The sequence below is a fragment of the Melospiza georgiana genome, chromosome 23 (assembly GCF_028018845.1).
Source record: "Melospiza georgiana isolate bMelGeo1 chromosome 23, bMelGeo1.pri, whole genome shotgun sequence".
Taxonomy (NCBI): domain Eukaryota; kingdom Metazoa; phylum Chordata; class Aves; order Passeriformes; family Passerellidae; genus Melospiza; species Melospiza georgiana.
This window is the reverse complement of record NC_080452.1, coordinates 6,917,267-6,930,824: the sequence shown is the minus strand read 5'-3', so window position 1 is coordinate 6,930,824 and position 13,558 is coordinate 6,917,267. Positions and strand designations below refer to the sequence as shown.

The 13,558-nt window shown below is 46.8% G+C and overlaps 1 protein-coding gene across 1 annotated transcript; it reads left to right on the top strand.

The window, feature by feature from the left end:
- The first annotated feature begins 1,923 nt into the window (after positions 1-1,923).
- Positions 1,924-12,775, top strand: LOC131093021 (complement component receptor 1-like protein). Its single transcript, XM_058040021.1, has 13 exons — positions 1,924-2,011; positions 3,295-3,486; positions 5,088-5,187; positions 5,688-5,773; positions 6,195-6,407; positions 7,656-7,838; positions 8,121-8,309; positions 8,690-8,887; positions 9,510-9,692; positions 10,135-10,323; positions 12,030-12,209; positions 12,324-12,487; positions 12,620-12,775. Exons 1-13 carry the CDS (start codon positions 1,924-1,926, stop codon positions 12,773-12,775), a joined length of 2,121 nt encoding a protein of 706 aa, XP_057896004.1.
- Positions 12,776-13,558: the final 783 nt, after the last annotated feature.

Genomic DNA, 13,558 nt, shown 5'->3' with positions numbered 1-13,558 from the left:
GCCCTTTTGGCCATGGTTTCCTGAGATCAGAGGGTGTCAGAACAGGACATTCCTCTGACTGCCCTGGAGGGCTCGAGACACTGGGAAGGTGCTCAGAGTCCTTGGCACGGAGTAAAAACACCTGTGCCTTTGATTTTAAACCATGGAAACAATTCCCAACTTTGTGTGAGGAGTTACATGCCACAAGGGTTTGAGTAGAATAATAGTTCATTTGTCACAGGGTGGAAAAGTAGAATTTTGGGGCTTTTAGAATGGGGGTTCAAGAGGCAAGATGGAGGAATCTGTGTTCTATCTTTCTCCTTCTTCTTCTTCTTGTCCTCCATTTTCTGGGTGATGTTGGCATTTTTGGATTGGTTCAGAGTAGAGACAGACTGTCTAACATAGGTGATAGGTATTGGAAAATTATTGTAAATAAATGAAGTACATGTAGTTTTTAGTATAAAAAGCCAACCCCACCCCAAGGATGGTTAGTGTGCCATGAACCAGCCTGCCAGACAGATCTCAGAATGGAATAGATAAAAGAAGATAAACAACCTTGAAAACCAAAGCAGAGGAATCTCGACTTCTTCAGTCTTGGGGCTGGGAAAAAAAGACTTTTTAATACCTCAGGAGCCATTCCAGCAACGCAAAACCTGAGTGGAGGGGATGAACTCAGGGTGGCCTTGCCCTGGCGTGAAGCAGCTCCGCTGACACCCCTCAGTGCACCCGAGGTCCCAGTGGAGCAGCTCAGCAAGGATTATTTCAAAGACTTGGCACCTCCACACATAAAAACCAAACAATTTCAACATCTGCTTGGGTTGCTTTCAGTTTTTTGTAGGGTTTTGCTGTGGGGGTGGAATAAACTCTTTCCTTCTTGCTCGGCAGGAGTTAATGATTTATGGGTCAGCGGGCCAGCTCTGATTTCTGCGGAATTGAAGTTTCTCTCTGTGGGGCCAGATCTGAGCGTGTGGGCACTATAAAACCCCTCCTTTGCCTGGGGAGACCTGGAGGAGAGCAGTCCCTGTTCCATCCTGTGAGTGCTGAACACGCCAGGGCTCTCCATCTCCTGCCTCCACTGCCCCAGGTAAGACAAATCTAAGGGCTGCTCCTGGGAGCTCCTGAGCAGCTCCAGCAGGCACCCAGGCCAGGAAATTAAATCAGATTAAACCAAAAGGGGTGCCAAGGGCTGGAAGAAAGGCAGAGGAGTGAAGCAGGGAAATGTTGGGTTTAAGGCAGGGAGCACCCAGGTCAGGAAATTAAATCAGATTAAAGCAGGAGGTGTGAGAAGGGCTGAAAGAAAAGCAGAGGAGTGAAGCAGGTATGGAGGTGTTGGGTTTAAGGCAGGGAACAGTGAGCGGGACCCTCATTCCCAGGAGGGAGGCAGGCACTGGGAGATTCTGGAACTTTGGGAGGGCTCAGGCTCATGAGTGACCCTGGATAACACAGAGAGGGCTCTTCCAGCTCCCTAGGAGGGGTGCCAGGTGAGTGCAAATTGCACTTAAATTCCACTTTGTAATGCAGTTTGGTTTGATTGACCTGTGACCCTTGCAGCATGAAATATTCCCTTTACTCAGGGAATATTTGCACAGACTGATGGAACGTTTTGCTTGGATACTTCTCTCTCTCCCTGAGGTTGATTCATTGTTAGGGAGCTCTTCTGGTGACCCCAGCAGGATTTCTCCTGGCTAAGAATTTATTTGCTTCCAAAGAGATTTATTACTACAAATATAAAGTGTTTTACTCCTAAATTTCCAGAAAATAAATTCAGCTCCTGTTCCTTCTGCTCCTCTCCTGTGACTGTAGGAGCTGCTCAGGGGTGCAGAAATCAGACCTGTGCATGTAGCTGGGTATAAACACCCCCAAATACCCCTCTGCTCTCTTCACAGGTACTGTCCCAGAAGGGGAATGTGGTGACATCTGTGGGACCTGCAGGCAGGAATAACCATGCCAGCTTTGGAGCTGGGGAGGCAGAGGAGCTGTGCCGCCGTGCTTGGGTCCCTCCTCACTGCTGCTCTCATTGTCACTGTCCACAGTAAGTGAACGAGTCCACCAGGATGGAATGAGACCCCTGGAGGAAAACCTTCTCCTGGGCTTTACAAGACTTGAATCCTTCTCTTTTCCTCATTGCCTGTGCACTTCAAGGGCTCTGTAAATCTTTGTGATCAGCACTTCCTTTGCCTTTTTTTTCTCTTTCTGTGGGAAGCAGGTACAAAACTACTGTAGCTGAAAAAGTGCAATAATTTCAGCTAAGTTGGGAGAAGAAATGCTTAATCTGGGCTTTGTGTCCAGCCTTTGAATCTATTCTATTCTATTCTATTCTATTCTATTCTATTCTATTCTATTCTATTCTATTCTATTCTATTCTATTCTATCTATACTAAAGAAAAAGGATGCATCAGAAGGCTTCACAAGAATGATAATGAAAGCTCATGACACTCCTGAGAGTCTGACACAGCTGGCTGTGATTGGTCATTAATTAAAAACAATTCACACGGAACCAATCGAACATTCACCTTGTGAAAAACGCCAATCACTTGTTTTTAAAATTTTAAAAGTTTAATAGTAATAAAATGGTTAGAAAAATAGCGATATAATTAGAGTAATAAAAATTTGGACAATTTGGATTAGGACAATATGAGACAATAAAAACAAAGAATTATGGACAGTCCAGAAACCTTTTTCTGGGCAAAATAAGCCCAAAAAGGACCCACATTAACAGAGGATTAACCCTTAAAAACAATAACCTGTTGCATATTCATACACCTCATGCATGATGCATAAATTCCATTCAAACACAGGATTCTGTCTGCTCAGTGTCAACTTCTTCCTCTGAATCCTAATGGCATCTTCAGGGCTGAGGAGACAGGAAGAAGTTCATTTCTCCTGATAATGGGGCAATAAATTCCCTTTTTCTGAAAGATTTAAGTTCCCGTGGCTGCTATCTGGTGCAAGCACCTCATTCTTTTCTTAAAAAAACACCTCACGTACATGATTTCTATTTTAACATTATGTTATAACCTAAAACTATATTTAACACACTACTTAAAAAAATTAATACAGCATAACTTTCTAACACAACACATATAATATTCACTTAAATATTTACGAAAAGCCAATAATAAAATACGCACTTTTCACACACCTGTTGGTAACCAATGTCCAAGCCACATTCCAAAGCAGCAAAACACAGGAGCAGCATTTAGATAATTATTGTTTTCATTTTTCTCTGAGGCTTCTCATCTTCCCAGGAGAAAATCCTGGGCAAAGTGGATTTTCCTGAAGGTGCCATATGGTGACAGGGCTCTGTGTCCCCAGGTCGCTGTCCCCCTCCAGCACGATCTCCATCAGCAGAGCCCAAGCGGCGGCTGGAGGGCATCGAGCACTTCCACTATGGCTACAGGGTTGAGTTTGTCTGCAGGCCAGGCTATGTGAGAAACGCTCGCGTTTCAAACGTCCTCACCTGCGGAGTGAACGGGCTGTGGCGTGGACCCAGTGACATCTGCATACGTGAGTGTGTCTGGGGGGGTCCCTGCCCTTGGGTGTGGTGGTTTTGGGGTCCCCAGATGGAGGAGGAAGGAATGAATCTGACCCCATGTTCTCAGAAGGTTGATTTATTATTTTATGATATTATATGGTATTAAAGAATACTATACTGAAACTGTACTAAAAGTGTCAGAACCCACAAAATTCCTCTGGCTGCCCTGGAGGGCTCGAGCCCCTGCCTGGGGGGCTCAGAGACCCTGGCACAGAGCCCAAGACCCCTGTGCCTTTGATTTAGCCCTTGGAAAAAACAATTACCAACCTTTATATGAAGAATTACAAGCCACGAAAGTTTAAGTAGAATAATAGTTAGCTTGTCACAGGGTGAAAAATAGATTTTTTGGGGTTTTTAGAATGGGAGTTCAGGGGTCAAGATGGAGGAATGTGGGTGTGTCCAGCCTTTATCCTTCTTGTTCTTGGCCTCCATCTTCTGCTGTGATGGTGGCATTTTTAGATTGGTTTAGAGTTGAAGCTCACTGTCTAACATAGGTGATAGGTATTGGGAAGCTACTGTAAATATTGTACATGTAATTTTTAGTATAAAAAGACAACACCACCTCTGAGGCGGGCAGTGTGCCTCAACCCAACCTGCCAGACAGATCTCAACAGGTCAGAGAAAGAATTTTATAGATAAGAAACAATAAACAACATTTGAAACGAGAACAGAAGAATTCTGACTCCTCCTTAGACTGCCAGGCTGGGAAAAGAGGCTTTTACGTATCTCAGAAAGATTCTGAGATAAAAGAATACTAAAAATAGAGAAAAGACACAGACAGAAGGCTGGAAAGAATGATAATGAAAATCTGTGACTCTCCCTTCAGAGTCTAACACAGCTTGACCATAATTGGCCAATAAGCAAAAACAATTCACATGCAGCCAATGAAACAAGCACCTGTGGGTAAACAATGTCCAAACCATATTCCAAAGCAGCAAAACACAGGAGAAGCAAATCAGATAATTATTGTTTTCCTTTTTCTCTGAGGCTTCTCAGCTTCCCAGGAGAAGAATTCTGGGCAAAGAGGATTTTCCAGAAAATATGACAGTGACACTTGGGTTGGTACAAGATCATCTCTAGGGTCCCTCCCAACCCTGACCATTCTGGGATTCTGTAGCTTTTGGTTTTGATTCTTTCTGTTGGAGCAGAACCCCAAGTGAGCCCTGGGGATGGTGGCAATGAGTGACCTGAAGGGAAGCACTGGGTTTGTTCCTCTGGTTGCTGACAGTGATGGCAGGAGCTGAAATCACCTCTGGTGCTGGCTGTGCTTCACTGCTGACTCAAAGGATGTCCTTCTGCTCAAGCATTTTGAGCCCCTGTGTCTAAAAAAGCATTGGAGCTGCAGAGGGAGGGTCCTTTAGCTGGGCAGAGATGGTGCCATGGGTCTCTGCAAACCCCAGAGGCAGCAGCTCACGAGGCAGATCTGGCCAGCACTGGGAATCACAGAATAACCTTAGGTTGGAGAGGACATCTCGAGATCTCTGCTCCATCCCCTGGCTCAGAACTGGGCAACTCTTTGGCTTTCCTGCCAAGAAACTGAGCTGGGAGCTGACTGGAGCCCTGTTGTCCCCAGCCAGGGCGTGCAGCTACCCCGGGGAGCTGGCCAATGGCAGACTGGTCGTGCCTGAAGCGTTCACCTTTGGTTCCAAAGTGACATTCACCTGCAACGCTGGGTAAGCCACGAGCACCTGGGCCACCGGGCTTCTCCCTCTCCAGCCAGTTTTCCAAAGTTTTTTCCCCCCTTTGCAGTCAGAGCCTCCCCCATGTAGGTAATTGCAGACCCTGACTGAAATACCTTTTAAGCTTTAAGACTGACTGTGAGTGTCTCAATCTCCTTCTTTGAGGCAGTTCTTCCCAAACTCAGGCTCACCCTCCTGGCTCTTTTCAAACCATTCCCAATGTTTCAGGGTCCTTTTGAAGGAAAGAGGTGAATACTGAGCTCAGAGCTGTAAGTAGTTGATAAAGATTATGCATTTCCTTAGAAACGGGTCATTTTTTAAATTAAAAAAATGTTTTTGTCAAAAGCCAGTGTGTCCTTGAGGAAGTGACACTTTCTGACCAATTTCTGATCTCTGGAATTCTGACAAAGGAGCCCAAATGTTGCTGGTGATGATGTGGGTAACACATCCGGACTGAGTCTGTGGGATAATTCCCTCTCCCCTGTCTCACACAGGTACAGACTGATTGGAGACACTGAGACTGAATGTGTGATCAGAAATGAGGTTCTTACCTGGGACAGAGATTTTCCCACTTGTCAGGGTAAGCAGAGTTCCTTAATTATCTATTCTTTAATTATCGGGGATGTGGCTGGGGCTGGATAAGGAGGCTGTTGTGTTGCTCTGCTGAGGATTTTGGTATCTCAGTGGCATCTGCTCAGGATTTTGGCATGGTGGAGCCTAGAAATACATTTTTAATCTGTGTTTCCCTTCCTGCAGAAATGTTCATTCACTCTCTGGGAGTGATGCAACTGCATTTGAGTCCGGGATATCCCAAACCCCCTCAGTGCCCAGCCAGAGCTCAGGGCTGGTGCAGCTCCTCAAGACCTGCCTTTGATTTCTGACCCTTCTGCTACCTCCTGTTCCCACCTTTTTCTGGCCAGATCCTTGGTTTAAAACTTATTAAATTCTTTTTTTTTGCCTCTTCTTCTCATTCCCATGATGATCTTCCCCTCCTTCCACAGCAATTCCCTGTGCACCCCCTCCAGAAATAGAGAATGGGCAGCACAGTGGGATGGACAAGGACCATTTTCAGTATGGGGACTCTGTCACCTACCAGTGCCACAGGCCCAGGAGGGGAGAGAGACCTTTCTCCTTGGTGGGAGAGGCCTCCATTTTCTGCACAAGCAAGGACAACCTGAACGGTGTGTGGAGCAGCCCAGCTCCAGAATGCAAAGGTGAGATGCTCCCACATCCCAGCACCAGCCCGTGCACTGCTGCCTGCTCCTGCTCTGCTGTTTCCTCCCTTGGAAACTCCTCTCCCCTCCATCCTGCTGGAATGGAATCACCTCTGAGTGTGGCAGCTGTGACAGGAATTGGGGTCTCCCCTCACGGTCACGATGTCAGCAGGGAGGTGGGAGTGGGATTTCACTGTGCTCACAGGGCAGTGGATCCCTCTCACCTGCTGTGAACCAGAACAGCTGCAAAGAATTCCCAAACCTGCTCCCCTGGGTTCTCATTATGCCTTGCCTTAAAAACCTCTGCTGTAACATGGGGCAAGATGTACAAAACCAGCACGTCACCGTGCTGCTGTTTTCAGCCCTTCTGAAAAAGGTGATGGGGGCTTTTTCAAAACCCTCATATTCCATATATCTGTCTCGGTTTGGAAAGCCAGGTGTCTGCTAAGGAAGGCAGGAGCCTCCCCTGAAATGGAAAATGTAAACCCCCTCCCTCTGCTATAAATTTGAAATTAAGGGGCTTTCAGGCAAAAATTTGGGAGTAGGAATAACAGTTCTTTAATAAGGAAGAAAATAAAAAGATAAAATAAACAATGCAGTACACTAAACCAACACTGCCAGAGTCAGAACCCAGTCTAACACCCTGTGGGTCAGGGTGTTGGCAGCAGTCCCATTGGAATTGTGGCTCAGCCCTCCTGCAGTGTCAGGGCTGGTTCTGCTGGAGCAGGGATCCTGGAGAAAGGTGCAGTCTCTGCCTCTGAAGATCCAGGGGAAGAAGAGGCAGCTGCTGTTCCTCTGGGCAATCCAGTGCAGAAGCTGTGCTGGTGTTCCAGAATCTCCAGATTATATCTGGGTAGGAATGTGTGAAATCTCCAGATTGTGTCCAGGTAGGAATGTTTGAAATCTCCAGATTATATCCAGGTAGGAATGTTTGAAATCTCCAGATTGTATCCAGGTAGGAATGCTTGGCTCCTCCCTCTGGGCTCACATCTCCCAATGGGATGCTGTAGTTCTTATCAGCCCTGCACTGACATCCAATAGCTGTTATCAGCAGATGTCTCCCTGGAGGGAGGATCGGTTGTGGAAGAGATAAAGAAAAACTGCCTAATTAACAGAAGATAACTGCCACACCTCTAACAGATGGCAAATAGAATACACCTTGCCTTGCAATCTGGGACAATATCATAACCCTCACATCTCCCATCTGGAGCCTAACTGCTGCTTCCCTGTGTGCTTCCCCTGGCACAGTGGTGACCTGCAAGCAGCCAAGAGTGGAGAATGGGAAGCTGCTGAGTGTGTCCCAGCCTGACTACAGCTTTGGGGACACGGTGGCGTTCGACTGCGACCTGCACTACAGCCTGAGCGGCAGCGACGCCTCCACCTGCAGGGACAACGGCCTCTGGGAGCCCCCCGTGCCCCTCTGCCAGCGCAGTGAGTCTGCAGGGACAGTGCTGTACTGCACTAAATAGTTTATTTAGTTGTTGCTTTGCACTGGGTGATTGGAGATTTGCACTGAGTCGTCTTTATATTGCACTGAATGGTTTATATCACATGGTTTGTTCTTCCCCTCTCTTATCACACGTTTTTTCCCTCACATACCCCTCTCCCCAGTACCCGCTGGTGGTGGTCTCTCCTCTGTGGTTTTCACCCAAATTCCCTCCATGCCAGGCCCTGTGATGCAGCACTGTCCCTAAACTGCTGTCTCACCCCCAGGCAGCTGTGATGACCCCCCAGATGTGAGGAATGCTGTGAAAGCCAGGCTGGCTGGCAACCTGTTCCCTGTGGACACCGTGGTCACCTACGAGTGCCAGCAGGGCCACCAGTTCAGTCCAGGGCAAACCACCTGGAACATCAGCTGCCTGCAGGACTTTGTGTGGAGTGAAACCCCACCTCCATGTGAAAGTGAGTGCCTGAGGCTTTTGTGACTGCCAGAGTGTGTGAAGGAGCTGCACATGGGGTGGGGACAGCCTGGGGGACAGGGGGATGCACCAGGGCCCAGAGTGGTCTTTGCTGACTCTGGAATTCCTTTGATTTATTCCCCAGTTCCAGAGTTGGTTTTGCTTTATTTGCCAGCTCCTCGAACCTCTGGAAAACACCCATTGTGCTCTTGAGGGTGCACCACCAACATTCCACACCCCAGGAAAGCCCAGGGATGCTTTTGAGGCAGATTTAATGTCATGAGGTGTCTTTCCATCCATCCATCCTTGTCTTCACAAAAAATTTCCTGTCACCCACTTGGCTTTGCCGTGGTTTCACCCTCGCTGATGTTTGGCATTTCCCAGGAAATCCTTGCCCAGATCCACACATCCCAAATGGAAGGCCCTTGCACCCATGGCAAGTGAAAGAGGTTTATGAGAGCGGGGACAGGCTGGAGGTGGCGTGCAGTGACGGATTTGCTTTCAAAGGCCGTGGCAGCAGCATCACCCTCCTCTGTGGCAGCGATGGTGAATGGGATCCAGCAGTGCCAGAGTGCATTCCAGGTGGGACAGAGTGGTGAGATGAGCATGGCAGAAGCCATGGAGAGTTTTACCCCACTCCAGGTGGCCCCAGGTCTACTTCTCCTGGGTTAATGTGGAATATACAGGCAGCAAAAGGTCCAGATGGCTACGTGGAAAAAGGGCAGGGTTTTGGCAGCGCTGAGCTGGTGTCTGGAGGGTGGAAGGGTGGTGGGTTGGAAGCTTCTAGGGGCTTGGGAGGTTCCTGAGGAACCCAGGGAGACATTTACCCAGCTGCAAGGGGATGTGGTTTGTGTTTGGGGCTGCTTTGCTGACATGAGGGTGGGGAGCAGAAGATGTTCCCAAGGCATTTCCCCTGTCAGGAGAAAATGAGTAAATAACTGACACAGCAGCTGTAACCCCAAAAACTCAACAAAACCTTGCCAGAAGGGAAAAACTTGCTCCACCTCCCAGGGCAGGCAGATTAGAGCATGGAGAATTATCTGTACTGACCCTTCAGGGTTATAGAGGCAGCCTGAGACCTGCACCTGGGGGATGGTCACTTTTCTGCCGTGGTTCAGATTTGTTGGTAGCTCTTCTCCATAGAAAACATGACTGGAGTTCTTTTTGGAGACACACAACATCCTTTCTTTCCCATTATTTCCAGAACCACATTGCCCAAAGCCAGACATCCCTCATGGAAAGGAGGTTTATAAAGGCAGAAGTGACTACTCAGTGGGGACCCAGGTGAGGCTGGCCTGTGAGGAGGGCTTTGTCCTCAGGGGCTCTGAGTCCATCACCTGTGGGGCTGATCAGAGCTGGGAGCCCGAGGTGCCCTTCTGTGACAAAGGTAAGTGTGACACGCAGGGGACAAGAGATCTCCTGCCCCCAGTGGGTGATCTCCTGCCACCAGTGGGTGATCTGCCTCCAGCTCCTGCTCCTGGGGACACCACCTGAGCCAGGTGTCCCCTCCCCAGAGCTGGAATTAGAATCATTAAGGTTGGAAAATACCTCCAACATCATCAGGTCCAGGCTTTGAGTGAATCCCCCAGTGCCACATCCACGTGTTTCTTGAACACTTCAGGAGTGGGGAGGCCACCACTGGGAATATCCTGATATTTCTGGGGTGCTGTAAGAGGCCAGAATCCAGGCAGCAGCTCCCTGTGAATTTGCCTCACACCAACCACAAAATGAACTTTGTGCTGATTTCACAGAAACGCTTTTGGCTCTCACCTGAAGGTGCTTACTGCGCTGCACGTGTCTTTCTTTCTCAATTCCCTTTTCTTCCACAGCCTGTGGGCCCCCTCCCCAGATTGCCTTTGGGCAGCACTCTGGCAGGGGTGGCAGGGAGTTCTCTTATGGCTCCAAGGTGACCTACAGCTGTGCAGAGGGGCTGTCCCTGGTGGGGGACGAGTCCCTCTACTGCACCTCAGACGATGGCAAGAGCCTGGCGTGGAGTGGACCTGCCCCGGAGTGCAGGGGTGAGTGGTTTTCGTAGTAAAAGATTTTAAAATCATAGAAAATTCAGGGGGTTAGAAAAAGTTAGGCTTAGTAGGTCCTGGGAAAATGTTAAAGGTAGGCTCTGGGAAATAATTAATGTGGAGGAGACACAAACAAGACTTTGTATTTGCTAGAATATGTTAGGCCTTGTATTTGCCAGAATATGTGAAACTGCGCCTGTGTAGTCAGTATATGATAAATGATAGAATTGTTAGATGTGATTGGATATAATTATTGTTTAAAGAATCATGAGAAACTGTGGTAGAGGTTTGAGGGGAATCATGAAAAATCCATCCATGCTTGGATGAAATTAATGTATACAATAGAACAATGTAAGTTTGATAATTAATATATAAGTTATATAATGATAGACTATAAAAATGCATATAATATAAAATATAAAATATAAATACAAATTATAAAATATAAAATTATAAATAAAATAGAAATATATGATTTATAAATATATAATTATATAAATATGTAAACATATATATAAAATATATATAAATATATAAATGCAGTAAGTATATAAAATATATATACTTAATATATATAAATATATAAATATATAAATATATAAATATATAAATATATAAATATATAAATATATAAATATATAAATATATAAATATATAAATATAGAATATGTTCAGCTTGAAACCATGTTGGGTCAGATTTGGGTCTGTGCACTCAGAGACACCCAGAGCTCTTCAATAAAAGCACCTGCATGCAATCATTCTGTGATTCTGTGTTCCTGAGCACTGACAGTTTGGGGTCACTGTGGGATCAGGGCATGGCTGTGCCAACACTCAGAACAATGGGGTTAAAGCGAGCAGGGCTGCCTGCAGATGCTGCTTCCTCCACAGGATGGGGAGATGATCCCTCTGGAAGTGACAGACTGTAAAAACTGAAATGAGGGGTGTGGGACTCCAGGCAGCTCTCCAAAATGCAGTTTATTTCATCCAAGAGGTCACAGCAGTCCAGGGTCGTGGGTGACAGAGCTGTGCCTACAGCTGTCAGCTCCAGCTGCAGGCAGGCCTGGAGACCCCTTGGTTTTGGTTACAATGCATTCTAGACTTTTCTTTTGGTTACAATGCATTCTATACTTTTCTTTGCTGAGCATCTTCATACAGAAGAACCAATCTATACCTTAACTTTTATCTATAGCCCATCATAAATACTGTAATTACCATATTCATGTTACGGTTCTCCAATCACTCAAAGTTAGTACATTACAGTTTAAGCTAGAAGTTGTTTTTCAGTTTTCTTGCAGTAGAAAATTCTGAGACCTTTTTTCTACTTGCCACATTTGCTGCCTTGTTTGCCTGTGCTCTCTTTCTGCTTGGTAAAAACCTTCTTGTTTGGGGTGGGTTTATCCTTTGCTCTAAGTCATAAAAACCCCTTCTAACTAACATATTTTTGCCTCCTTAAGTTGTCCAGTGAGACTGGCTCAACAATTCTTTCCTTCTATATCAAAACTTGCTTCCATCTCTATTCCTTCTTCATATCCTACATTCAAAACTGTTTCTGCTAAACATACATATCTGTGAGACTTCCTTGTCAAACTTTCCTCCTTCCCAACATCAGACCCTGGTTCTCCTCACCATCAGGGGGTTGGGAGGAGCAGCCCTGCCCGGGTTCTGCTGTGCCCAGAGCCCGGTGCCAGCTCTGCTCTGTCCCACAGCGGTTCGGTGCCCCAAGCCCGTGGTGGAGAAGGGAAGGATGACCCCACAGATGTTCACCTTTCCCTATGGGCTGCTCCTGAATTTCTCCTGCGAGGAAGGCTTCAGGCTGCGTGGTGCTGCCCAGAGCCAGTGCCAGGCTGATGGCACCTGGCACCCGCCCGTGCCCACCTGCCAGCCAGGTGAGTGCCAGCCCTGCCCTGCACGGCCCGGGGGCTGCTCTGCTGGGTCACAGGGAGAGTTTTCTCCTCCATCTCCTCCCGTTATTGGGTTTTTTGTGTGTGTTTCCCCCTCAGTTCAGTGCCCCAGGCTCCCCAGACAGGATGATGTGGTGATTTCCTTCAACAAGATGTGGTATGAGGTGAATGAAACTGTGACCTTCTACTGTGATATGCGCTTAGTGGCACCTTCCAAAACCACCTGCTCAGCTGATGGCACCTGGACACCACCACCCAAGTGTGTAAGTCCCACCAGCTGCCCCGTTTTTCCTGTTTCTTGCCCCATTTGTAGCTTTGGTCCAGCTTCGTGAGGGTGGTTGCTTTGTCACCCCACACTGGAGTCTCACTCTGCCTTTATTTTGGTTCTTTTTAAGAGGAAAAATGAGGTGTGTGAGAGGGTGCTTCAAACCAAAGCAGCTTTTCAGTGTGGAATGCCTCTGTCAGAACTGAAAACCTGGCTGGAAGTCCAAAAGCTCTCCCTGGAGATCCAGAAACTTGAAAAGGAGCTAAGACTCACCACCTACGGCTGACTGGTGGCACTGGGATTGTAAGAACCATCCTCTGTGTGTTGGATCATGATGCTGACTGAGGATTTCTATGACTTTGAAGTAGCCAGGACAAAATCTAACAATTGGCCATGGATTTGGTCACATGAGGAGCCAATGACTTGTGAGTCAGTGACTTGTGAGTCAATTTTTAGAGCTCACCAGGTTCAGTTTGTAGATCACTTTATGCCTTTCAAAGCTTCACATTTAGGTCTGTTTGCTACACTGGCAGTGCACAGTTAGGAAGGAATGGAGTGGAAAGCGAATTTTGGTGGTAGAAAGAGGCATGAACGTGGTGAGAGCCACTCACCTCTCCAGTCTATCCCAGTGCTGCCCAGTTCACACACACTGCACTCATTAGTGGGAACAACCCCTTCACTGCCTAATTACTTTTCTCAGCACCACGAAAACCTCAAAGCCTCTGTCCTAGCAAAGCAAAAATGCCAGGTATTCTTCCCAAGCGGGATGGAAGTGTGTGCCCCAAGGACAAATAACAGTGTACAGAAAGAAATGAATGGTTCTGATTTATTTTTTCTGCACCATCCAGTGAAGGGGAAGCACTGTGTGGGCCACGTGTCTTGTGATGGGATTAAAATAAACCTGAAATTGTAAAAACAGCTCTGTCTGGGTTTTCATAATCTCTAATACATATGAAGTACATATGAAGTACTACTCCTATCTCTAGTAAAGGGAAGTATTTCTGTAATAAGTATGAAGTACAGATAATATATAAAGTGTATATAACAAATAGGTTTATTTAAAGTGTAT